Source organism: Carlito syrichta, unplaced genomic scaffold, assembly GCF_000164805.1.
Source record: "Carlito syrichta isolate Samal-C Ts95f unplaced genomic scaffold, Tarsius_syrichta-2.0.1 Scaffold303991, whole genome shotgun sequence".
Classification (NCBI taxonomy): Eukaryota; Metazoa; Chordata; class Mammalia; order Primates; family Tarsiidae; genus Carlito; species Carlito syrichta.
Window position 1 is genome coordinate 571,873 of NW_007248087.1, and position 26,846 is coordinate 598,718.

Below are 26,846 nucleotides of genomic sequence, written 5' to 3' on the forward strand. Positions count from 1 at the left end.
CCCTTTCTTTTTTGAGACAGGGTCTCACTCTGCCATCCAAGCTAGAGTGCAATGGCACGATCATGGCTCACCGCAGCCTAGACCCCCTGGGCTCAGACAGTCCTCCTGTCTCAGCCTCCTGAGTAGCTGGGACTAAAGGCAGGCACTACCATGCCTGGCTAATTGTTTTCTTTTTTTGTAGAGACGAAGTCTCTCTATGTTGCCTGGGCTGGTCTAGAACTCCTGGGCTCAAGCAATCCTCCAACTTCAGCCTCCCAAAGCCACCATGCCCAGTCTGTAACAGATTTCTTAATTGTTGAGAAATGTGTTCTCCACAGTGCCATCAGACTCTCTGGACTCAGTAGTAATGCGGCATCACTTGTTATTGGTTTTGATTACATAAATACATCCAAAGTATGAAACACTATGCCTTGACCCCCACGTCTGTGAAGCAGAAAAACACTGTCAATATTTTTGCCTGCTAAGCTGATATTATTGATTACATAACAGTTTACTTTTTTCGTTTGTTCTTTTTTGAGTCGGAGCCTCACTCTGTCGCCCAGGCTAGCGTGCAGTGGCATGCTCACGGCCACTGCCGCCTCGACCTACTGGGCTCAGGCAATCCTTCTGCCTCAGCCTTCCAAGTAGCTGGAACCACAGGTGCGCACTCCCACACCCAGCTAATTTTTTGATTTATTGTAGAGATGAGGTCTCGACAAGTTGCCCAAGCTGGTCTTGAACTCCTGGGCTCAGGCAATACTCCTGCCTCCACCTTCCAAAGTGCTGGGATTACAGAAGTGAGCCACTGTGCCTGGCCAACGATTTACATATTTAAAGCAACATTCTCACCTCTTTATAGAGCTTCTTAAAACTTGCCTCTGGAAAGTAATTTCCCTTCAAGAAAAACATCCTCGAATAGAAAATCCACCATTATTTTGAAATGGATTTTAAACAGGGCTATAACATTCCTAACCTTTCTCAAGCTTTTACCTGAGAGCATGGCTCCCTGCTCCCGTTCCCTGCCCCTGGGAGGTTCTGCAGTGATGCTGGTGCCCGAGTGTCCCTGAAAGAAGAGAAATTAGGCGGCAAAGAACCCCCCTTCTGTGTCCTTGGAGATGGTGACAGGTGGTCATTTGAAGAAGGAGCTGCTGCTATTCTGATCGAAGGCCCTGCATGTCCCCAGGTGCACTCGTTTGACGGGACCAAGGAAGCCGCAGCTGCTTTGATCGACCTGGGTCTTTACATAGGGTTCAACGGCTGGTAAGTGCTTCGGCTGTTTCTTTTCACTTTTATCTAGGCGGATTTCTTAAATGGTTTTACAGTGAACTGCTGATAAAGATTTGTTTTCATTACGGTTTTGTTGTGTTTTGCATGGATCTTTGCCTGGGAATTTCAGTCATTATTTACATAAGAAACCAAACAAGCTGGGCTCGGTGGCTCAGCCTGTAATCCCCGTGCCTTTGGGAGGCTGAGGCGAGTGGATTGCCTGAGCCCGCAGGTTCGAGACCGCCTGGGCAACTTGGTGAAACCTCATCTCTACAAGAAATCAAAAATTAGCCGGGCGTGGTAGCGCGCGCCTGTAGTTCCAGCTACTTGGAAGGAAGGCTCGCTGGAGCCCAGCAGGTCGAGGCTGCGGTGGCCGGAAGCGGCCACTGCACTCCAGTCTGGGTGACAGAGTGAGACTCCAACTCAAAAAAAAAAAAAGGGAAACCAAACAGTACATTACTGCTACAAGCTAAAGCCCAGCAGTTACAAACGCCTCCCCTGTGTTCTGAAACCAGGAAGCAGTTTCGTGTCGACATCAGCAGCTAGCCTTCTCTAACAATCCAGTTTGTTCTCGGGTCACCTGGTCCCTTGAAGACATGCGTTCACAGCCTCTGCCTATACTTATATCCTGTGTGACTGTGGGTGAAAGGCTGGTGTTTGACAGTCACATATCTCTGGAGGCCAACAGGACGAGGCTCCAAGAAGTGGAGGGGTGCAGCGTTTCCCGGGCGTGCGAGCTGTGCCCTCAGCTTCTCACGTGTGACCCCTCTGCTGTGACGCCCCACGGAGCCTCACACGCTCGTGCCGTCAGCCTGCCCTGTGAGGTCCAGGGTTTATTTTGTCAGATAAGCAAGAGCTTTTGCCAGTCGCCAATGTCCTGTCACGAGGTGTCAGGGGCCCTTTAAATATTTAAGTTGCAAAAGAGCAGGAGACCTGCTTTCCCTTGAGTGTTTCATTCTCTGAAAAGTATTCACTTTTCTGATTGTATTAATTTGGACTAAAATCTTCTTAGGGAAATAGGATCATGGAATTACTGATTTGCTCTGGATTTCAGAGTTTTAATGTCCTGGGGGTTTTTATATTTGAACTAACGGTTTACTTGCTCTGTAATTAACATGCAGAGGCATGCATGCCTAGGTATTGGAAGTCAAGCAGTTGGAAGCGTCTTGGAAGCACACACCTGAGTCCGAGGCAGCCCAGGCTGTGGCCGTGGTCACGTGTGCAGACTGAGCCCGGTCAACCCACCGTCTGCTCTGGAGGCGAGTGGGCGTCCTGGTTTCCATCCCGTGCTCGCCCATTCGGTGCTCCCCCCGGCGCCCGCGGTGGGCTCCTGCAGACCCACCTTTCCATGAGTATGTCTGCATCAATCCTGCGGACTGCAGAACCCCAGCAGACCACGGTTAACCTTTCTTGCACCACTCCTGTCTTCCTGGAGCAACTTCACTCGTGTTTCTCTCAAAACCGGAAGCCCTCTCACCCTTCTGCAACTGTGTGAAAGTCTGTTTTCCACATGCACAGACCTATCTGATTGTCTACTAGCTCTATCAGTTCCAGACCCGTCCATCTTTCTGATCAGTTTGGACTAGTGACTCGTCCCTGATAGAACTTTTGTTTGTACATTCTATGTGTTCCTTTTTGGTTTGTTAGTTCCTGAGGAAAAGGTTGTAGGAAGTAAATTTTTCAAAATTTTGCCTGTTTGAAAATGAATTTAAGCTGGGTGTGGTGGCTCACGCCAGTCATCCCAGCACTTTGGGAGGCAGAGGTGAGAGGATGGGCTGAACCCAGGGTTTTGAGACCAGCCTGGGCAACTTGGTGAGATCTCATCTCTACAATAAATCAAAAAATTAGCCAGGCGTGGTAGTGCACACCTGTAGTTCCGGCTGCTTGAAAGGCTGAGGCAGAAGGGTCACCTGAGTCCAGCAGGTTGACACTGGGGTGGCCATGAGCATGCCACTACTCCAGCCTGGGTGACACAGTGAGACTCCGACTCAAAAAAAAAAAAAAATTAGCTAGATACAGTGGCATGTGCCTGTGGTTCCAGCTACTTGGAAGACTGAGGTGGACAGATCACCCAAGCTCAGCAGATCGAGGATGCAGTGGCTCTGAGTGTGCCACTGCACTCCAGCCTGGCCAGCAGAGTAAGACTCCAACTCAAAAAAAAAAGGGAAAAGGAATTTATCCTACTCTTCCTCTTAAAAGTTTGCCTGGGCCAGACACGGTGGCTCATACATGTAATCCCAGAACTTTGAGAAGCTGAGGCAGGAGGATTGCTTGAGCCTAGGAGTTGGAGACAGCCTTGGCAACATAGTGAGATGTCATCTCTACAAAAACTCAAAAAATTAGCCAGGTTTGGTGGTGTACACTTGTAGTCTCCACGACTCAGGAGGCTGAGGCAGAAGGATCACTGAGCTCGGAAGGCCGAGCCATGGTAAACGGTGGTTGTGCCATGCACTCCAGCCTGGGTGCCCCCAGGAAAGAAAAGTCTACCTGAATAGTTCATGAAAGGTAGGGGCACCTCAGTTGTCAGCTTTTCCGGGCTTGCAGTTCTAGGTGAGAAATCATTTTCACTGAGAATTCACACTGCCCCGTCAGCAGGCTCCTCGGTGATGAAGACTCATGGGTTGCCACTCTGATTCCAGCCCTCTCCCCAGGGCCCACGCTTTTCTTCCTGGGCAGGTGTCGGTTCCCTCTCTCTGGCCCTGGGAGGTTCGCAGGGAGGTGCTCACCGCCCTCGGTTCCAGGCACATGGGTCTTTTTTCTGCTCTTTCTTTGGACATACAAGACTGATACCCTGAGAGTCTTGTCTTCTTATTCTGGGACTTCCATTTCTATTCTTTTTTCTCCTTCCAAAAAAGTGCTTTGTTTTTCAGCTTTTTCTGTAGAATTGCTTCAGCTTTTGTTTTCCATCTCAGAAAGCTTTTATTTTTGACACTGCAGGCCTCTCGAAGGATGGGACTTGGAGAGCGGCTTTTTTTTTTGAGTCAGAGTCTTACTGTGTCGCTCAGGCTGGAGTGTAGTGGCACGCTCATGGCCACCATGGCCTCGACCCGCTGGGTGCTGGCGATCCTGCCGCCTCAGCCTTCCAAGGAGCTGGAAACACAGGCATGTGCCACCACACCTGGCTAATTTTTTTTATTTATTGTAGGGACAAGGTCTCGCTGAGTTGCTCAGGCTGGTCTCGAACCCCGGGCTCAGGCAGTCCTCTCACCTCCGCCTCCCTAAGTGCTGGGATGACAGGCATGAGCCACCATGCCTGGCGGAGAGCGGTCTTCTGCTGCCCTGCCTTTACTTCCTCTCCGTCCCTCTTCCTCTCTTGGCCTCATCGTGACAGCCGGGATACTCAGAGGGACTCCTGGAGGTCGGGCCCCGCTGTCTTTTCCTGGGCTGGTTCGGTTTCTCAGAAGGGACCCTCCAACCTGCTGGAGGAGTGGGAGGGGTTTATGATGCCACTGGGGGTCTCCCCTGGGCCCGCCCCATGTGCCCGCCTTCTGGTCCCTCTGATGCAGGCTCTCAAGACACCCCACACCCCTCTCTGTACCAGGGCACAGGCAGAGTCCAGGAGCCTCATTATCCTTACACGGACTCCTCAGACGCCTCTGCACGAGCACACCGCCTTTCCCCACACGTCATGCTGTGCCGGGCTCTCGGGTGCCTTGCGTTGGGCAAAGAGCACCCAAGTCACCCAGCCCCTCCACAAGTCGTTTATCATTGTGCCATGCACGGTCAGCGTTACATGCCGCCACAAGGGGTAACACCTGTCTCCTAATTTCATCAAAAAATCCTCTGTATTTCTTTTTCTCCTTGCTAGTTTGGGACAATTTTTCAGGAGAAGGTAGGTCTTTATTTCACCAAACTTTTCACAAAACAACAGTTTCACAAAACATCAATCTTTTTTTTTTTTTTTTTAGTCAGAGTCTCACTTTTTTTTTTTTTTAGTCAGAGCCCAGGCTGGAGTGCAGTGGCACAATCACAACTCACCACAGCCTCAACCTGCTGGGCTCAGGCAATCCTTCCGCCTTAGCCTTCCAAGTGGCTGGAACTACTGGCGTGGGCTACCACTCCTGGCTGATTTTTTTTTTTTAATGGTAAAGATGAGATCTCACCAAGTTGCCCGGGCTGGTCTCGAACCCCTGGGCTCAGGTAATCCTCTTGCCTCAGCCTCCCGAAGTGCTGGGATAACAGGCTTGAGCCGCTACTCCCGGCCACATCAGTCAATCTTAGATGTTTATTTTGTTTTGTTAATTTTTTTACTATCTCACTTGTATGTAGCTGTCTTAATATTTCTAAATGATCTTGAGTTTGTTAAGACATGGCTTTAAACTAATTGGAAGAGGTTCTTTTTCTTCCTGCATTAATATTAGCTTCAGAATTAATAGGTTGCTGGGCATGGTGACTCACGCCAGTAATCCCAGCACTTTGGGAGTCAGAGGTGAGAGGATTACCTGAGCCCAGGGGTTTGAGACCAGCCTGGGCAATTTGGCAAGACCTCATCTCTACAATAAATAAAAGAATTAGCTGAGCGTGGTGGCACATGCCTGTGGCTCCAGCTCCTTGGAATGCTGAGGCAGAAGGATTGCCTGAGCTCAGCAGATCGAGGCTGCAGTGGCCATGAGTGTGCCACTGCACTCCAGCTTGGGCGACAGAGTGAGACTCCAACTCAAAAACAAAACAAAATAATAACAATGGGACTAATAGGTTATTTATTAAATCAAAGTGAATATTCATATTCTTATTTTGAAATTCAACTTATAAACATATGGACTTAGCAGCAACTTGGATGAATTTAGAGTCTATCATCCTCAGTGATCAATCACAGAAACAAAGATCAGAATACCATGTGTTCTCACTCATAAGCGGACCTTGAACAATTATCATAAAACTATAAGAAAGGGATTGGCAGTTGAGGGAAACTGCCAGGGGAGGGAGGGGCACACCTCGTCAACAAGGGTGCCTGCATAATCAACGTTTGTATACCTAACCCTGAATTGTACCCTACATCTTTATTTTAAAAAAGAAGAAAGAAATTCAACTTATTGTCATCTTAATCCAAGTCTCTGAGGCATGATAATTTAATCTAACTTATAGCACCACAGCACATAAAATCTTTGGTTTCTAAAGCTCAGGTTAGAAACATTTCCCCGGCAGACAGCTCTCTCATCGCTGTCAGGCCCACTGCTCCCTTGCAGTGTCTTCAGTAAACCTGTTTTCTGCTCTTAAAAAAGAAAAAAATTTCCCCCAAGAAAATAGGAAAGTTTATTTCATGCTTGACCCCAGAATCATGTAGCTGCTTATCATTAAATGGGAACCCCTCATCAACAGAAATACTGATTTTGTTTTAAAATGTTCCTTTTGGTAGTATATATATATATTTAGATAAATTGTTTTCTCTCTTTTTTTGACTCTTGGTTTTGTGGATTTGTTCCTGGGCCGTACCCCTCCAGATTCCCGACTTATTTTTCGGATTCTTTGTAGTGACGAAGTCTCACCATGTTGCCCAGGCTAGACTCAAACAATCCTCCTGCCTCAGCCTCCCAAAGTGGTTGCTTCTTTATGAAGCATTTTAAATTTCAGAGTTTGTGGCCAGGCTTGGTGGCTCAGCCTGTAATCCCAGCACTTTGGGAGGCTGAGGTAAGTGGATTGCCTTAGCCCGCGGGTTCGAGACCCACCTGGGCAACTTAACAAGACCTCATCTCTACAATAAAATAAAAAATTAGCCGGACATGGTAGCGCGCGCCTGTAGTTCCAGCTACTTGGAGGGCTGAGGCGGAAGGATTGCCGGAGCCTGGCAGGTTGAGGCTACGGTGGCCGGGAACGGCCACTGCACTCCAGTCTGGGTGACAGAGACTGCAACTCAAAAAAAAAAAAATTTCAGAGTTTGTTATTATGGAGAGCTTCAAATGTACATAAACTTAGAACATAGAACTTGCATGTGCTCACCGCCCAGTTCCACCAATCACGGCCAGTCTTGGCCCGTCCACTTACCCTGCCCTCTCCCGTGTTGCCATGAAAGAAATTCCCAATGTGGCGGTTTCAACATTTCAGCATTTAGGATGTTTTAGCACGTGTCTCCAAGCATCCGAATACTTTTTTAAAAATTCGCAATAATATTTCATATCTAAGAAAAACTCAAATCTTTCATCATAAAATATCCAGGATTCAAATTTCCAATTGTCAACGTCATGCGTTTTAAGTTGAAATTAGGACCCGCGTGAGGACGGTACACCACAGGTGGTCATTGTCTCCCGTGTCTCAGCCGTTGAAGCCCCCTGTATCTTTCTCCCCAATGATCTGTTGAGGAATCCAGGCCGTCTGCCCTGAAGGGTGTCCCTGTCTGGATTTGGCTGACCTCACATCTGCACAGGTTCTCCTGCCTGCTGTGTCCCTGAAGGTCTGGGCCATCTGCGGCTCCATCGGATTCCGGTGGCTCCTTCTAGTGAGACAACTCGCTGTGGTGGGGGCGCTCCAGCCAGAGGCACCTGACAGCTGGCTGCATCTTCATGGCAGAGGGCAGCCACGGGCACCTGCTGCTGGTTCACAAAGAGCTGCCAGATGCTGGGATGGCAGCAGGAGCAGGCCGTGGCTGCAGTCAGCTGTGGTCGTGCCACACTCCGGCCTGGGAGACAGCTTGAGACCTTGACTCAAAAAAAAAGGAAGCAGTAGGTGAACAAGTAAGCTGTGGGACAAGAGGCAGTGGAGTATCACTCAGCACTAAAAAGAAAGGAACGATCGAGCCACGGAGGGAATGTTCACGGATACTGCCAGAAGGAGGGTAGTTGGAAAAGGCTCCGCCCTGAGATTCCAGCCATGCAGCATTCTGGAAAGGGCAGAACTACGGAGACCAGAGACAAAGGAGGGGTGATGGGAAAGAGTGGCCGACTTGTGATTTTCAGGAACACGAAACTACTCTGATACTACAGTGACAGACATGCCGTTGCGTGTTTGCCCAGACTCGCAGAACGGATCCTGGCGTAGACTGTGGACTTCAGGTGGCAACGACATCAGTGCAGGCTCGTGGGTGACCCCGCATGACTAAGGTGTGGCCCTGCTGGAGCAGTGGAGGCCGTGTGTGGGCCTCCACGCAGTTTTGCTGCAAGCCTAAAACTGCTCTAGTAAATGGCGTCTACCTTTAAACAAATGTGATGACAAAGGTTTTTGGAATATAAGCAAAGTGTTGGTTGTCATCACGTTGCAAGGTGCACACCCCAACCCTCACTGGGGTCTCACAGTGCTCCTGATGGTCATACCTGTGAGGCCTGAGCCGGCTGGGCTGTGGCCAACCGAGGCTGAGGTCTAGAATAGGCAGGCCCGTGTCCCGTTCAGATCGGTGCCACACACCTTCATTCTGGGCGCCCAGGCCGAAAGCAGCTCCTCAGTGCACACTGCCCGCAGATGGCAGTGTGCCACCCACACCACCAGGTGCCCTTCGAGCCCGTGGATGCCTCGTCCAGCTGGCCAAAGCCGGTCTTGAGGCAGGGCCAGGCTCAAGGGGCAAGTTCGCCCTCGGCAAGGTGCAGAGCCGGAATCCCATCAAGGGCTGTGCATCGGGGCAGCCTCCAGGCTGTCTCTGAGGCTGAAACCCGAAGGGTACCATGGCCTCCCCGGAGTCAGGATGGCCCCAAAAGCGCCCAGAGCGCCAGCTGCTGAGCGTGGGGAATGACGCCCCGAGGCAGACCCAGCAGCGTGGTCTCCGTCTGGACGCTGTGAAGGAGAGCGCAGACAAGTATTTTCCCGACATGCACCGAAAACCGTTGGCTATGGGGCTGGGGTTGGCTTTGTGATGTCTCAGGCGAGCCTGTGACTTGCAAAGAAGTTCCTGCTGTCTTCTAAAAATGAATATGTACTTTTTCTTTAAGCTCACTGAAAACTGAGGCTAACCTGGAAGTTTTGAAGTCAATACCTAGTGAAAGGCTAATGATTGAGACCGGTAAGTTTGCTTGCAGAATTCTGTTTCATGTTAAGCCATGCCCCCCAAAAAACAGCTGGAGAAAACTTCAGATTTACTGAAGTGAACAAACAGATCTCTTTATTTATTTATTTACTTGGAGTCAGAGTCTCCCTCTGTCGCCCAGGCTGGGGTGCAGTGGCACGCTCATGGCCACTGCAGCCTCGACCTGCTGGGATCAGGTGATCCTTCCACCTCAGCCTTCCAAGTAGCTGGAACAACAGGTGCACACCCCCACACCTGCCAGAATTTTTATTATTTAGCATAGAGTTGAGGTCTCACCAAGTTTTTTTTGCCCAGGCTGGTCTCGAACCCTTGGGCTCAAGCAGTCCTCTCACCTCGGCCTCCCAAAGTCTTTCTTGGGACTGTAGGTGTGAACCACCATGCCCAGCCAACAGATATCTTTAAATGGCACACTCAGCCTCAGCAGTTAGGCTTTCCAGACCTGCGGGGCTGTCATCAGCTAATGGTGAAATACACAAGGATGTTTTTCAATTTCAGAAGTTTGGTGGAGCCTAGGCACTTACAAAGTGGGCTATCAGGATATGTGACAGATCAGCAGGTCGCAGTTGTGGCTGTTTAGCAAAGAAGGGTCTCGACTAAGCATTTCACACCTCAGGATTTTGTTCACACGTATCTTTATAATGGCTTGATTCTACAGCACCTTTTTTTGGAGTTGGGATCTCCTTTGCTGCCCAGGCTTGAGTGCGGTGGCACAATCGCGGCTCACCGAAGCCTTGACCTCCTGGGCTTGGGGGATCCTTACCCATCAGCCTCCAAGCAGCTGGGACAGGCACGTGCCACCATGCCCAGCTAATCTTTTTTTAATTGTTATTGATTGTAGAGATGAGGTCTTGCCCAGGCTGGTCTTGAACTCCTGGGCTCAAGCGATCCTCTTGCCTCGGCTCCCAAAGTGCTGGGATTCCTGGCGCGAGGTACTGCACCCCACCTAATTCTGCAACACTTTTTAAAGCACAAAAATTTAAATCGAATTGGTTTAGTGTAAGTTCAGAACCTGCTGACTTTTTTTCTTTTTAGTTGGAGTCACTCTGTCGCCCAGGCTGGAGTGCAGTGGCACACTGACGGCCACCGCAGCCTCAACCTGCTGGGCTCAGGCGATCCTTCCGCCTCAGCCTTCCAAGTAGCTGGAACTGTAGGTGTGCACCCCCATGCCTGGCTAATTTTTTATTTATTGTAGAGATGAGGTCTCACCAAGTTGCTCAGGCTGGTCTCCAACCCATGGGCTCAGGCAATCCACTCACCTCAGCCTCCCAAAGTGCTAGGATTGTCGGCGTGAGCCACCGCGCCCAGCAAGAATCTGTTGACTCTTAAAATAAGACAAAGTTAAAAGCTAAAACTTTTATCTAAACTCTCTCCTCATTCCATGACTTTAGGAAAGTCAAGACCGAGCCATTCTGGAAAAATGTTCATTTCCTTGGGCAGTCATAAAACGAAATGATTTTATTTAAAAATACAATGCTTGCTGGGCTCGGTGGCTCACCCTGTAATCCCGTGCTTTGGGAGGCCGAGGTGAGTGAATTGCCTGAGCCCGCAGGTTCGAGACCCGCCTGGGCAACTTGGCGAGACCTCATCTCTACAATAATCAAAAAATTAGCCGGGCGTGGTAGCAGGCGCCTATAGTTCCAGCTACTTGGAAGGCTGAGGCGGAAGGATCGCTGGAGCCCAGCAGGTCGAGGCTGCGGTGGCCGGGAGCGGCCGCTGCACTCCAGTCTGGGCGACAGAGTGAGACTCCAACTCAAAAAAAAAAAAAAATACAATGCTTGTAAAATGTGTAAGCTACTCTAATTCTTTTTTTTTAAATAGGTTAAGTATTCAGAAACCACTGTTTTGTATTCAGCAGAGACTACAGAAAACATTTAACTTAAATGTTTTCATGTTACAACTGTATTTCTTTTAGGTCCTTTTTGAAAAGCATGCTACCCACCAACAATAATGTTAGCAGAAAAAAATTAAGTGTCTTAGCATTAAAGATGCAAGTCATGATTCACCTTGTGCTTTTTCTTAGAGCTATTTTCCGTTGCATTAATTTTGCCATTTTGGAAGCTGGGCCATGGCTTATAGCTTAGAGGTTTATGTATTAGTTTGACAATGGTCATAGAAACCAATTTTAAAGGTAAACCCCTTAAGATACTATTCTCTTTGCTCACCTCCAGATGCGCCTTGGTGTGGAGTCAAGAGTACCCATGCTGGATCCAAATATGTAAAAACGTCATTTCCTACCAAAAAGAAATGGGAAAACGGGCATTGCTTGAAAGACAGAAATGAGCCCTGCCATATAATGTGAGTGTTTCGTTTCACGGTCTTCGAAATCCTCAGTGTCAGCCCCTGAATGCCATTTCCAAAACGAACTCAGGGACGGAATCCACGTCTGGTGAAGCCCGGACGACGCTCAGGTCAGAGCCTGCCGTCTTCAGGCCACCGTCTGGCAGAACCGGCACCTGAGCTGAGCTGTCCCGGGGCCTCTTTCTCATCCTCTCGAGCCAAGTGGCTTGACCGTAGCAGGGGGAGAGGAATGTGATGCTGGTCGCCTGTCATTTCGTGAGAAGAGGAATTTGCTTTTTGAGACAGGGTCTCATTCTGTCACCCAAGCTGCAGTCCAGGGACCCGTCTCGGCTCAAGTGATCTTCCTGCCTCGGGTGCCCCAGGTGTACACCCCCATGCACAGCTAATGTTTTAACATTTTGAAGAGACGAGTCTCACTGTATTGCCCAGGCTGGTCTCCCGGCTTCCGACAACCCTCCCGCCTTGCCTCGCAAAGTGCTGGGACAACAAGGGAACGATTTTAAAGCCATCCATTCATTTAGCACTGTCCCTGGTTTAAGTTTTATTCTCACGCATGCAGTTTCCTTGGTAGCAGGCAAGCCTTAGCAGACCTCTTTGTTAATGGTGTCTGCATTTTAAATGATTTGACAACTTGAATAGAACTAAGAAATAACAGGTTTCTAAGGACAAGTGACAAGATCTCCTTTCCCCAGCCAAAAATAAAAAAGGGGGAGGGGGGAGGCTGGGGTAGGACTTCGGAGCATCTTGTTGCCTAAAAATCCACTTGCGAGACAAAACTTCCAGGCACTTCAGAAGGTAGACTGGGAACGGAGAATCCTCGCGTCTCCACCGCAGTCGTGAACCTTCTGTTCTGCAGTCGGATGAGTGGAAGAGCTTGGGATAACCAACAGGTGCAACAAGCCAAGCGTTTTCAGTTCCCATTTCAAAAATATCCCTGCCTCTAATCACTCGTTATGAAGTAGCGAGTTAAGTCCACTTTAAAGCCATTTTTATCAACTTCTGTCATGTTGCGGTTATTTTTATCGAGGTCGTTCTTGGAGGCGTGAATGCTGTGAAACACTGTTGAGCCCCTGCCCTGTCAGGAATGGTGCAGGTTACTAAGGCCACACAGAAGCACCGAGGCAGCCCCTGCCCTCACCCGCCCACCTGACGCACAGGGCGCTCTGCCGGCGCTTCGGAGAAGGCATCCCGCGAGGCACACGAGGGCCGGCCCTCCCCGGGGCGCAGGCAAGCAGGGGCCCGATGGCAGTGCCGGCACAGAGGTGCGGGCGAGCGGCAGGAGCCTCGGGCCGGCCGCCTCTACCTTGAGGGAACAGGAGCGCGCCTGAGGAGGGCGGCACTGAGCCGCGGACTCCGCGTGCCGGGAGTTGGGCCGGACCAGACCACATCTTGAACACAGGTGGGCCGCAGAGGGCTTGGCTGCCCAGGGACAGTGAGTGCAGTGTGGCAGAAAGCAGGCCGCGGGGTGTAAGTGGAGGGCAAGTCTGGGTGAGCAGAGGGAGGCCCGATAGCGGGGGCTTTGCATGCCAGCCGTGGCTTAGATGTTGTGAGGACCCGAAGGACTGCAAGCAAGAGAGGGGCAGTTCTTCGGGGGGTCGCGGTATCCCTGTTACCCAGGCTGGAACGCAGTGGCATGACCACAGCTCCCTGCAGCCTTGACTTCCTGGGTTCAGGTGATCCTCTTACCTCAGCCCCCAAGTAGCAGGGAATACAGGAACGCACCACCACAACCGTTTTTTGTTTTTGTTTTAGTGCTAAGGTCTGTGTTGCCTAGGCTATCCTCAAACTCCGGGGCCCAAGCAGTCTTCCCACCTCGGCCTCCCAAAGTGAGAGGGTGACAGGTGTGAGTCACTGTGCCCAGCTGACAGTTGCTTTTGTTTTCTTAAGGTTATGCCTGGTATCGATGTAGGGAAGGGGGGGAAAAGAGATGGTGGCAAGAATCATATAGGTCTCACAAGACTTTTAAAAACCTGTGCTCAGTGCAGAAGTGAGTGCCACGTTAAACAAAACCCATTAAATTCCCAGGGAGCCGGGCTCGGTGGCTCAGCCTGTCATCCCGCGCCTTTGGGAGGCTGAGGTGAGTGGAGTGCCTGAACCCGCAGGTTCGAGACCCGTCTGGGCAGCGAGACCTCATCTCTACAATAAATCCAAAAATCAGTGGGCGTGGTAGCGCATGCCTGTAGTTCCGGCTACGTGGAAGGCTGAGGTGGAGGGACTGCCGGAGCCCAGCAGGTCGAGGCTGCGGGGGCCGGGAACAGCCACTGCACTCCAGTCTGGGCGACTGAGTGAGACTCCAACTCAAAAAAAAAAAAAAAATTCCCAGGGACACTAAACTTTGTATTATTTTTGGAATAACTGTAGCTTAAGCCGCTGAAGATATATGGCAATGGCGTGGATGCAGGAGTCGTTCCAAGAGTGCCATAACTTTGTGTTGTCAAATCTACTAAAATAGGATGTTCTGAGCCCCAGTGGACTTCCCACAGTTTCTCAACTTGAATAGCGATTTTGCCATCCAGTCTGTCACCACAGCAAAGCTGTCGCGAACTTCAAAACTCTGTGTCAGCAGCAGCACCAGAGCGCTCCCAGTGTGAGTGGTACTGCGAGAAGTGTTGCAGTATCTTCATTCAAATGTCTGTAGATTTGCTTTTAGCATCTTCTGACCATAAGGTCACAGAAACTTAATATCATCAGTTTGGTACATTTACCAAGCAGGGCTTTTGTGCCACTACTACAGAGCAACAGGAAATTCCCGTTCGTCTTAAACCTCCACTCCTGATTCCTGTTGGGTATTTCCCTTAAAATACCCATTAAGGGAACAAAAGCGTAGGCGAGGAGTAATTTCATTGTTGAAGTTTCACTTCAAAACTTTCTAATTCAGCGGCCCAGTGGCTCACGCCTGGAATCCCAGCACTTTGGGAGGTGGAGGCGAGAGGATTGCTGAGCCCAGGGTTCGAGACCAGTCTGGGCAACTCGGCGCAACCTCGGCTCTACAGTAAGTCAAAAACGCAGCTGGGCGTGTGGCGCCCGCCTGTGGTTCCAGCTGCTTAGAAAGCCAAGGCAAAGCCGGGCTTGGTGGCTCAGCCTGTAATCCCACGCCTTTGGGAGGCTGAGGTGAGTGGATTGCCTGAGCCCGCGGGTTCGAGATCCGCCTGGGCAGCGAGACCTCATCTCTACAATAAATTTTTAAAAATCAGCCAGGTGTGGTAGTGCATGCCTGTAATTCTGGCTACTTGGAAGGCTGAGGTGGAAGGATCACCGGAGCCCAGCAGGCCGAGGCTGTGGGGGCCGGTAGCAGCCGCTGCACTCCAGTCTGGGTGACAGAGTGAGACTCCGACTCAAAAAAAGGCCAAGGCAGAAGGATCACCAGAGACCAGCAGGTCCCACTACACTCCAGCCTGGTGACAGTGAGACTCCGACTCAAAAAGCCTCAAACTTTCTAATGCACGTATAAAAACTATTCTGTTATCTGTAGTATTGCTAGGAAACATGACTGCTAACTATCATTCTAGGCCCAGAAACGGACATCTGGGCTGTTCTTGCAGGGAACAAGTACAGGAACAGAAAGTCCCCCGACCCCAGTCACCACACAGCTCCCTCCGTGCCGTCTTTTGGGGATGGCTCTCCAAGCAGTGGCTCTCCAGCCTCGACTGCTGTCCCCCGTACACCTGACCTCACGACTCAGTACAGACACAGACAGCCGAACCAAAAGCACGATGGTACTTACCTTGCAAAGTACGATATACTTTTACTTTTTAAAATGTTTTTCATGACCCACAATTTGAAAGTACTCTTTGGCCCAGCATGGTGGCACACACCTGTAATTCCAGCACTTTGGGAGACCAACAAGGTGAGAGGGTCACTTTAGCCCATGAGTTTGAGGCTACAGTGAGCTATGATCGGGGCTACTGCCCTCCAGCCTGGATGACTGAGTGAGACCCCCGTTCCTTTTTTGTTTGGCTTTTTTGTTGTTGTTTGTTTGCTTTTTGAGTTGGAGTCTCACTCTGTTGCCCTGGCTGGAGTGCAGTGGCATGCTCGCAGCCACTGCAGCCTCGACTTGCGGAGCTCAGATGACCCTTCCATCTCAGCCTTCCAAGTAGCTGGAACTACAGGCACACACTACCACACCCAGCTTATTTTTTGACTTATTGTAGAGACGAGGTCTCACCAAGTTGCCCAGGCTGGTCTCGAACCCCTGAGCTCAGGCAGTCCTCTCGCCTCAGCCTCCCAAAGTGCTGGGAATACAGGCTTGAGCCACCATGCCCGGCTAGACCCCATTTCTTATTGAAAATGACTTCGTTTCTACGGGGATGATTCCAGAACCGCACTGCGCATACTACAGAACGTTGCTTTAATAATTTCCTTGACCCTGCTTAGCTCGCAAGACAGCCCCAGAAATCTGTCACTAGTTACTGGCATTGAGTTCATTTTTTTCTGATGTCGCTGGAAACCTTAACTGTTGAGCTCTATCGTATTAAAGGCACTAATACAGTATCTTCCTTTATATGGAAAAGAAGATTATTGTATACCCTTAAAAACAGAGTGTGTACTTGGAGATGTAACCATCCATTTTTGTTTTGTTTTAGTCAAATACTGGAGATAATGTCAGCAGTAAGAGACGAGGACCCACTGGAATTAGCGAATTCGCTATATAACAACACCATTAAAGTATTTTTTCCTGGCATATAAAATTTTATGGTAAAACTTACTGACAGTTTCAATAAAGAAATTCTCTGAAGTTGTCTAAGGAGATATTATATATCACTACACGCTGTTTTTTCTTCCCCCATAAAATCAGGAGTTTTTAATGTCATTTGATGAATGCCTCAACTCAAAACAATGAAAATCCCCAACTGTTCATTGCGTAATCTCTTCAAAAGTTTAAAAGGGCAATCTTGTGGCAACACTGCAAACACAGAATGCTAACAAATACCCTGATTTTACATAAAAATCAAACAGCACATTCTGGTTTATATCAAAGTTTAGGTGACGTAAGTTTATTTCTCAATCTCCCAGTCTCCGAATCATGACTTTTGAACCTTGCTCAGCTGTGCTGTGACCCAGAAGGTTCTCAATTGCTTCTGGCAGGTTAATTTCTTGTTTAGTTTTAAAGTACGCTTAATATAGCCTTTATCCTCTGGTCTGAGTTATTTTGTTTCCTTGACTTTCGTGTGCTTTCCTGGTTTGCGTTTTCATTGTCCCTCCCATTCTAAAGAAAAACCAGGGTCCAGAGTCAGATACGTCACATGTAATTTCGTTAGAGAATCTTTGGCACAGTTGACGCACCGTACGATTACTCCATCTATTAAAAAGCTATCTGTTCAAATTCTGTCATGAAAACGTGAAAACATTTTATTCTATGTACAATAACGTACACAAATTTAAATAGGTCACCAGAGAGACCAGAAGTAACTAAAGAGGTATATTTACAGCAGCACGTCACAGTCAACGGAAAACCATTCACAGGGTCAACATGGATACTGTTTCTGTGCTCGGTCACACACAGAAGGTGACGTGTGTGACTCCGTTGGGGGCGAACTGAATTTTAAGCCAATACCTCAGTGATTAACGAATGCAAGGGAATCAGTTGGTGTCGTCCGTGAGCTCTGCCGCCGCTGGGCCTGGGGGCCGGGCCACCGTGCCCCGCTCCCTCTGCGCCTCGTCGTCGCCGCCGGTGCCGGCCCCTTCGCTCAGCTCCCTGTCCGACGCGGCAGCAGCGTCTCTTGGCGCTTCCCCGGGGTGGCCGTTGGGCGCGACGAGCCCGTTGTTGTTCGACACGTTCGGACGGCCCTTGGCATCGTCCTCGATGTGCACCTTCTGGTGGCACATGGGACACGTGTCTTGGATGTACAGCCATTTCCGAAGGCAAAGCGCGTGGAAGTAGTGATGACAGGGCGTGATGCGAGCCGATGTCGTGAACTCGTGGTAGCAGATGGCACACACATCGTCCACGTCTCGCAGGCGGCTGCCCTGGATCTCGGGCAGGGAGTTGATCTTCTTGACGGCAGTCCTGCGGTTCATGAACGTCTTCCAGCCGCTTTTGGCCTGTAGGTAGATGTTGAAGTAGGCGTGCAGGCACATCATGCAAGCCCGGATCTTGCTTCCCGACTCAAACACCATGGTGTAGGCCCCGTTCCCAAACATCACGACGCCAAACACAAACTCGAGGACGCTGCCTGTTGACCGGACGTAGTAGACGTAGTCGTCGAGCTGCTCCCAGAGGACGTTGTAGTAGCCGTCAGTCATGAACAACGTGTAGACAGTGAGGGAAACGATGACCTTCAAGCAGAGCTCCACGCAGAAGGCTGTCACCGCAAACAGCCACGTGTTCAGCGCGTAGTGATGCCACAGGACGTAGCTGAGGAGGACGGGGAGGAAGAGCAGGCAGGTGCAGACAAACAGCACAGGGAAGTGTCTACGCAACGACGACACATGCGAGGCACTGAGAGACATCAGCACGGGGTCGGTCATGCCGTGGATGAAGTGCAGCACGGCCGTCAGCAGAAGGCACATGTTTCTACTTAGGCGGACGAGTCTCTTCTCTGGCCTCAGCCCGCTCAGCCCCGTCTGAAGGGCCAAAATGAAAAACAAAACCGGGGCCACAAAGCCAAGCCGCCGGTCATCCTCCTCGTTCGATCCGATGAAGGCCAGGATGCCAAGCCCCAGATAGTGGGCGACTGAGGAGATGACCGCACTCATGCCCAGCACAGTCAGGGTGGAATCGCACCCGCTGATGATGAGGTTGCACACCAGGTCCCAGAAGTCGTCCCAAGAAAGGAAGGAGGAGTCTGCTTCACTTGCCACCCTCAGGATGTACACCAGCACCGCGGCCTGCGCCGTGACTCGCGTCAGCCAGAAGACGCGCAGGATGTCCGGGAAGCGCACCCTCTTCCACGTGTCCTCCATCAGCAGCTGCAGCCCGTAGATGCGATACATGTGCCTCACTAGAAGGTAAACATACAGCGTGGAGTAGTAAAACCACTTGAGCTTCACTGCCAGGACAAGCACTGTATTCAACGTGAGAACCAAAGAGGAGGTGAAGACTAGAGTCTCTCGGACGTGCAACGGCAGCTCTGTGATTAAGCCTATGGCAGGAACCAAGAGGTCCAAAATGATCAGCTGGGAGTAGACGGACTGAAGCTGGAGGAGGGTGATGTATCCAATGCCGAAGGTGAGCTGGAGAGCGATGAGGGCCATCCACAGCGAGGGACCCTTCCGCGGAAGCAGTTCGATTCCGAAAGCCGATGCGTTGTAGGCACCATAGAAATCGATGTGCAAAGAGGCGTAATAATTCACCAACACGGAAGTTGCAGCTAATAGAAAGGCTGAGCTGTACATGTAAAACTTGAAAAGTGACCGCTGTGACAAGATGAGAACAACACTGGATACAAATATACCTATAAAAAAGAAGAAGAAAGTCACGTGAATTAAACATTTTAGGAATATTTGCCCACTTAAGCCTCAAAACAATTTAGGCTTAAAGGCCAGTAAAGTTTTATGAAGTCAAGAGTTGAAGGGAACACACCAAACATACTAATTTTTAAAATCTCAACCCTTATTTTCTAATTTTCAAAGTAATTTAGGTAACACGATCTGTCCAGACACCCAATTACTAGATTATCTTCAAGACAAATCTGTAGCATACATACGTTCTAACATTATAAAACTCGAAAGAACAAGTATTTTATCATTTCATAATCATTAAAGACATTTGAAATTCCATCAAAAAACTTGAGTTAGAAATTAACCCAAATGGAAAACATTCGTTCCTATCAAGTTTTAGAATTCTTTTTCTTTTAGCATGCTTTAGGAAATCATGTTCACGCTTTACACCCCCACCTTATTCCTCAAACTGTGAACACACTCACGCCTGCTCTCATCTGTCCCGCTGCTTAAACCTGAGCATTCTCCAAGGGACCAAATTCAGTGTTTTTCTCCCCTAAATTCCTTCAGATTTCAAAAATGCCCTCCAAGTTCTCTTCCTCCTGTGCCTTGCTGAATCTGGCTCTTCAGATAGTCAACCCTTTGTATTGTTCTTCAATAAAAGTAAGATTTAGTTACGACAAAAGGTAACATTTAGAAAGCCAAAACATTACAAAATGGTAAGAGATTTCCCCCGTCCCACTCAATAGTAACCGAGGTGGAAACAGCCTGATGATGTGTGTCTTTGTTCCACATTATTACCCAAGGTGCAACCAGGGAATGACATCCAAACACTCACCTGGTTTCACTCCTACGTTGTCAAGGCAAAACGCCAAAGTTCTGAAGCCTAACCCTCCCTCACACCAGAACCGGCTTTCCCTTGTCACTCGCAATTTCACTGGAAGACGCCAGCATTCTTGTCAGTGGTGCTCCCAGCCCGATTCCCGCCAACTTCAGCAACTGCCCAATTCTGCTACCACCGCTATCTCCCTTTTCTCAGTGACACCAACCGACTGGCCTGTCCCTCAAAACCCATCTTGTCCAAATCCATCTACAAGCCATCACCGAACTGCCTTTCTTCAGTCCTTTGCTCAAAATACTTCCGCAGCTCTAAAGTTACTGTCAACTAAAATCGACATTCCTTGTCCTGGCTCTCAAGGATGAGATCTGCCTTGGAGTACTCCTCCTCCGCACCAGTGCTCCAGACTTGTGTTTCCCAGACACGTTCCTTTCTCTACCACAACTGCAGGAAGGTTTACAGTCCCCTGTGCTGGGAAGGACAGTCCTACCAACCTCCCAAATCCCTGACTGTTCCAATCCTGCCTATCCTACAGACACACTTTGATAGTCACCAAGTCCTCTGCATACCGGCAGACCTCAGTGGAACACCAACACATTCTACCCGAGCCTGTCGTTTGCAGTGATCTGAGTATCACCCACCCCATCACACAGCGTGTCCATGACAGAAAGCGAGGATCCTACAATAAGTTGTACTAAGTAAGCGCAGTTAGTCTTCACTGGAGAAAACAAACATCACATCTGGAGTATACTCTGAAAGGCCACCACAATACACCGTCTGACTAAAAATGAAATCCAGTTCAAGACCAGCTTAGGCAACATAGCAAGACCCCATCTTAAAAAAAAAAAAAGAAAAAAAAAATCCATGAAGACGCTGAGACAGCTAAGAAACCATAGCTTGGAGTACACAAAAGTGACACACTCCAAATTAAACATTCATTTACTCACCAGATCTCAGCAGATAATCAATAAAGGTGCTGCGTGGAAGCAACTCACAATCCATCCCAAGTGAAAGCAAGGGCTAGTTCTCTTAAGCGATGACCTTGCCCGGTGACTTGGCATTTATCCTGTGCCAAAGTGTCAAGTTGTTTGAGAGAGGAGCACAGGGACACAATCAACTGGAAGACACACAACCCTCGGCGTCAGAACCGCCTGACTCCCCAGGAAGGCAGGCCAAAAATCATCCCAGAGCTGGGAAAAGGCTCTTTCAGTAGAAAACAGATGTTTTGATTAGAAACTTTTTCCATGGAAGGTAACAGGAAGTGGAATAAACTCATGCCAGAAGTAACCTTACTTCCACGACACGGAAAAGCAAACAGTTTTCTAAGTTAGGTTCAAACCAAACCAAAGTCACGTTAGTTTTACTTCTTGCCACTTAAAAGGGAGAAAGACGCAGCTTCAAAAAAGAACGAAATCATGTCCTTTGCAGCCACCGAGTTGGAGCTGGGATCATCGTCCTAAGTGAACTGGCTTCGAAAACCAAATGCCACATGTTCTCACGCGTATGTGGGAGCTACATGGTCATGAGGACGGAAACAACAGAACCTGGAGACATCAGTAACGGGAGGAGGGCTAGGGTTCAGAAAACACCTACGGGGCCCCATGTTCACACCGGGAACGGCCACCTGAAACCCGATCCCCACACCACTGCACAGTATGTCCACGTAACAAACACGCTTGTGTACCCCGAATCTAAAGTCTTAAAAGGGGGCAGAGTCAAGTAGGAGTGTAAATTACTTTTGTCAACTTGTTATTCGCAAAGTGGCAAATTAATCTTTACCAGTGACTATTCATGAGCTTTGCCCTAGTTTTGTAACTAGTCCTTTCTGTTCTAATAAATTTTTTTCCTGAAGTTTATTTTTGCCCACAAATGAAGGAATAGTTTGGGCTTCAGCAACACTTCTGGAGAGGAAGTGCCATTCTGCTTTGTGCAGATGTGCCAAAGAAAAAGGGGAAGGCATAAGACAGACAAATAAGGTAGTGAGCCCACGACCTCAAAACCTGGGGGATTTCAGCAAGTAACAACCAAGCTGGGTGCAGTGGCTCACACCTGTCATCCCAGAACTTTGGATGGTGGAGGAGAGAAGATTGCCTGAGCTCAGGGGTTTGAGACCAGCCAGGGCAACTTGGTGAGACCTCATCTCTACAGTAAATCAAAAACAAGCTGGGCATAGTGGTGCGTGCCTGTAGTTCCAGCTACTTGGAAGTCTGAGACAGAAGAACTGCCTGAGCCCAGCAAGTCAAGGCTGCAGTGACTGTGAGCGTGCCCTCCAGCCTGGGTGACAGAGTGAGACTCCAACTCCAACTCCAAAAAAAAAAAAAAGCAAGTAACAGCCTGATACTACTCTTTCCTGGTTAAAACCACATCCCTAAATGTAATAATGAGCAAGCATTTCAAGAAAAGCCTGTGTCTGTTTTAATTCCTACCCAAAGTTCATAGTACAGGGGTTTACGAATTTTCCTTTTTTTTTTTGAGTTGGAGTCTCACTGTTACCCAGACTGGCGTGCAGTGGCCGCTCCCGGCCACCGCAGCCTCCACCTGCTGGGCTCCGGCGATCCTTCCGCCTCAGCCTTCCAAGTAGCTGGAACTACAGGTGTGTGCTGCCACGCCCAGCTAGTTTTTGATTTATTGTAGAGATGAGGTCTCGCCAAGTTGCCCAGGCAGGTCTCGAACCCGCGGGCTCAGGCAATCCACTCACCTCAGCCTCCCAAAGGCGCAGGATTTCAGGCTGAGCCACTGAACCAGGCTACGAATTTTCCTTTTATACCCATGTTCCTATCTATGGAATGTGGGAAGAATCAGTTCTCACTCACAGGGGAAAAGCCAACTTCCCAAGTCATAAGTCTCCAAAGTCACATTCCCTGGCCTTTGGGAAGGAAGTACTGCTAATACCAAAGTTTCCTTGCATTTTCACAGTAGACATGAAACACTTCCTTGGTGTTGATATTGATCCTGTAGGTCCAATGAAATAAAGTCTGGGATAGTTCTCATGAGGACTTATAAGTGACCTGCATAATCAAGGCTGTTTATAAAAGCTGCTTTATACAGCAATAAGACCTTGGAATACCAGAGAACAGAATTAACTGAACCACAGCTCAGGGGTCTCAGTCTAATTCTCCAGAGATCGGAGAACTTCACTAAAGTTATCAAGGCAGGAAGAGGCAGAGGCAAGTATTCAGATCAATTTAGGAACTTTGAAACTATAGATGAACTCAAGTAAGAACAAATTAGAGGAAAAAACTTCCTGTGCATGTTACACAACCAACAGTTTAAATCTTGTATGTGTAAATCCATTCACGCCCTTAACCTCTTCTAGAAACTTACCAGTAAGAATTAAAAGGATATAAAACATAACACAACTCTCCAAGTACCTTAAATACATTTAAAATAAAAAGCTGTAGAAACACGTTTCAATACCTGATAGAATAAACACGGAAAAGCACAGAAATAGCGATTACTACTACCTTACGCCCAAGGAGCCTTAAGCAATGAGATTCAGGACAATAAAATATCTTGAAATGTTCATGTGGTCTCCTTAATACATACAGAATAAAGAAAAATGTTCTACTGAACTCTCATTTTAATTAAAAAACAAAAAAACTGGCATTTTAAGTAGTTTATTAATAATATGAAATTGGGCAAGCCCTTTGGGTCCCCTCCCACTGTGGGAGCTTTTGTCCTCTCAATAAATCCTGCTTTCAAAAATACTACTACTACTACTAACACTAAACTAAAATGTGCTTTGAAACTAAAATTATGACAATGTGTTTTTATCAAAAAATATGTGAACATGGATTTTAAAAAGTTAAACGCTAGAGAGGTACCAAAGAGTTAAGCATGTTCTTCTAGTCTGCCTTCCTAACCTGTGACATTGTGAAAAATGTATCTGGTCTCTGTCCCCCTTCTTGATGGGGCCCCCAGGACTCTCTGGAGTGATAAGAGTGCCTCCTACAACAAAGAGGTGGCTGGGGCGGTTGCCAAGGGAACCAGCTGTGGGACTGAGGGCTTAGCTTTCATTCCTAGGCCCACCCCTGCCTCTGGGGAGGAGAGAGGGGCTGAAGTTGAGTCCATGAACCCACAGCGAAGATCTGATCAACCAGCTTCCATAAACACCCAGATGGCTGCATGCCCTCCCCACCGGCTGTCCGACGGTGTCCTCTGTAATAGGCTTTGTAATTAAATAGGTAAATATGGGTCCAGCACCCCCTTACCCGAGGCTGCACTTTCCATGATTTCATGACCTGTGGCCTGCTGAGGTCCAGAAATATTACATAGAAAGTTCCATATGACAACAATTCCGATTTTAAACTGCACACTGTTCTGAGTAGTGAAACGACATCTTGCGCCGTGCTGCCTGGCCAGGGGCACGAGGTGTCTGTGTCCAGCAAGTTACCCCATTTCTGGGGTACTGACTCCAGCACATGAGACACTAAGGGCTGTCTGGGTTTTCAGATGGATGGTTGGCATCACACTGTGTTCACATAACCCTTATTTTGTACATTACATTGCGTCACAGGTGTGTATGTATAGACATGGACTGGTACAATGCTCAGTTTCAAGGTACACGCCCAAGGAAAAGAGGGGCCGTAAAGTGTTCTCCTGAGTTCTATGAGGGGCTCTAGCGAGAAAACTGAACCCCAAAACGGGGTCTCGGTCAGAAGCACAGCACACACCTGTGCCTGTGACCAGCACCTGAAGTGGTGGCAGTCTTGTGGGACTGAGCCTTCCACCTGCCAAATCTGATGATGGAGATATCCAGATGGACGGTGTTAGTACTGAATTAGAGGACACCCAGCCGTTGTCCACGGCAGAATCTGCTGCAGGACTGGCTGCTGCGGGGGAGAAATTTCACACACACATTGGATCAGAGGGGAAGTATTCTGGGTTCGCCATGTGAAAATAGGAAAAATACTGTGTATTCTTCTATATCATTACATGACCTTAGCAGCGCCAAAGAAGTAGAACCATTTTTGAAGTTCCTTGTGTATCCTGACAAATTACTGAACACGCTCATACATAAATACACATATTGGTACATATTCTATATTGGCGATCTGTTCCTGGGCTAAGTACTCTGCATATTAGTCCACTGTCTATCAGAGTGGTTCTCAACCACCATGAGACCTTGCCCCCCAGGGGACATTTGGCAAAATCCAAAGACAGTTTTGGCTGTCACACTGGGCTGGGCTGGGGTGTGTGTGATGCTGGAACCCAGTGGGTGGAGGACAGGGGTGCTCCTGAGAATGGTACGATGCACAGAACAGCCCCTCCACAGAGAAGGACCCTGTCTGGAACACCGATACCGTCCCCACTGGGAAACCCCGGCCATTCCTATGCCAGTCATAATTCCCTCTGCTTCACTTTGCTTACTTCATAGGCTTTCTCAGGTCTTTCTGCAGAACCAAAAATAACTATCTCATTCCCTTCAAGAACATCATTGTATGATCTCATCTAATACAGTGGACAGACTCCCATCTACTACAAATTTAGATTAAATTAGCTGTTTTGTTATTTCCAATAACGCAGTAATGAATATCCCTGCCCACAGACTTTGAAGCTCTAGGCCAAATCCCTAGAACTGGAATTGTGATCAAAAGTTATTTAGTAAAGATCAGCTGACAGTACCAAATAGCTTTACACTAAAGTTACAATCTACCAAAACCATATAAACTCACCTACTTTTTTTTTTTTTGAGTCAGGTCTCACTCTGTTGTCCGGGTTGGAGTGCAGTGGCATGATCAGAGCTCACCACAGCCTCAAACTCCCAAAGTGCTGGGTCAAATTTGCCTATTTCAAACAGGTAAAAACCTTTGGCAAACTGATCAAACTCTAAACTCTTCACCAATCTAATAAGATTTTGTTCTGACTGTATTTAATTACAAGTGAGAAACAGTACTTTTCCTTTTGCTCATTAAACATCTGCACTTTGTTTACTGTGAAATGCTTGTGTTAGGCCCACTTTTCTAAGAAGGGTGGTCTAACTTTTCTTGCAGAGTAAGTAAAACTCTTACTAGAACTTTAGTCACATATGATGCAAATATTTTGTCATTTCAAAAGATTTTTTTAAGGCCAGACACGGTGGCTCACACCTATAATGCCAGAACTTTGGGAGGCTGAGGTGAGAGAGCTGCCCTACCTAGCCTATGGGTTCGAGATCAGCCTGAGCAACTTGGTGAGTCCTCATCTCTACAGCAAATCAAGAAAAATTAGCTGGGCGTGGTGGCGCACACCTGTAGTTCCAGCTACTTGGAAGACTGAGGCAGAAGGATCACCTGAGCCCAGCAGGCGGCGGCTTGTGGTGGCCAGTAGCGTGCCCCTGCACTCCAGCCTGGGCAACAGAGTGAGGCTCCAACTCAAAAAAATCAAAAAAAGATTTTTTTAAAGTCTTGCCATAAAAAAAGTTTTTTCATTTTTATGTATGCTAAGTGTATCAGACTCTCCCTTGTAATTTCTGAGTCTTCTGTTTACAAAGTCCTTTCCCCACCTTGAAGAATTATCACCCTATGAGTAATGCTATTAAAACGAACCATCTATGCTTGCATTTCGGCCTCGGATTTACACCTGCTAGTTCAGCATTGTGCCGCTCTGGGTGCGTTTCACTCACCATTTACCAGCGCCTCGGAAACAGCTCTAGTTCTAAACGGTCTGCCCGTTGCCAGGGGATTTTGTTTGGCCCGCGAAGCGAGACCCTTTATGTTCCGACCTGCTGAGGTTTCAAGGTTTGGCTCCAGTCAAGGAACTTTTTGTGGGTGGGAGAGAGCAGCCGCTTCGAAAACCACACAGCACAGGGAAGAAGCTTTTCGCCTAGAGACAGACTTGCATTTTCAACACTAAGGGTGAGGCCGGCGAGGTGACGCCAACGGCCGCGTGAACCCGTCCCTTGCCATCCACACTGGCTCTCACTCCGGGGGAACTCTGGGCACCAGACCCACGTCGCCGCTGTTGCGGCTCCTCCGAGCGGGAAGAAAACCGCACAACTATGCGGCACGACGGCGGAACGGCCAGGCGGGCGGCCCGAGGCGACGTTCCGCGTTCCTCCCCACCCCTGGCCCGGAGCTTGCGGCGCCAAAGCCTCCGAGTGGCCTTCTGCTGACTTCGGAGGACCCGAACGTCCGACCGAGCGCGGTCCCCGCCGAC

General features: G+C 48.7%; 2 protein-coding genes across 6 annotated transcripts in view; one reads left to right on the forward strand and one right to left on the reverse strand.

The window, feature by feature from the left end:
* TATDN1 (TatD DNase domain containing 1) overlaps window positions 1-16,224 on the forward strand; it is a 62,854-nt gene extending 46,630 nt beyond the window's left edge. For all 5 annotated transcript variants that reach the window (XM_008059308.2, XM_021713021.1, XM_021713022.1 and 2 more), the window contains 4 exons: window positions 1,163-1,239; window positions 9,099-9,169; window positions 11,362-11,488; window positions 16,075-16,224. In XM_008059308.2, the coding sequence (XP_008057499.1) occupies window positions 1,163-1,239; window positions 9,099-9,169; window positions 11,362-11,488; window positions 16,075-16,177 (378 nt within the window). In that variant the 3' untranslated portion in view covers window positions 16,178-16,224. The remainder of the gene's footprint in view (window positions 1-1,162; window positions 1,240-9,098; window positions 9,170-11,361; window positions 11,489-16,074) is intronic.
* On the reverse strand, window positions 16,160-26,802 carry RNF139 (ring finger protein 139; the record flags this gene model as incomplete). The annotated part of the gene is made up of 3 exons (XM_008059314.1): window positions 16,160-18,885; window positions 26,314-26,412; window positions 26,642-26,802. Coding segments are annotated over 3 exons (2,074 nt in total), but the record flags the coding sequence as incomplete, so codon positions are not given.
* Window positions 26,803-26,846: the final 44 nt, after the last annotated feature.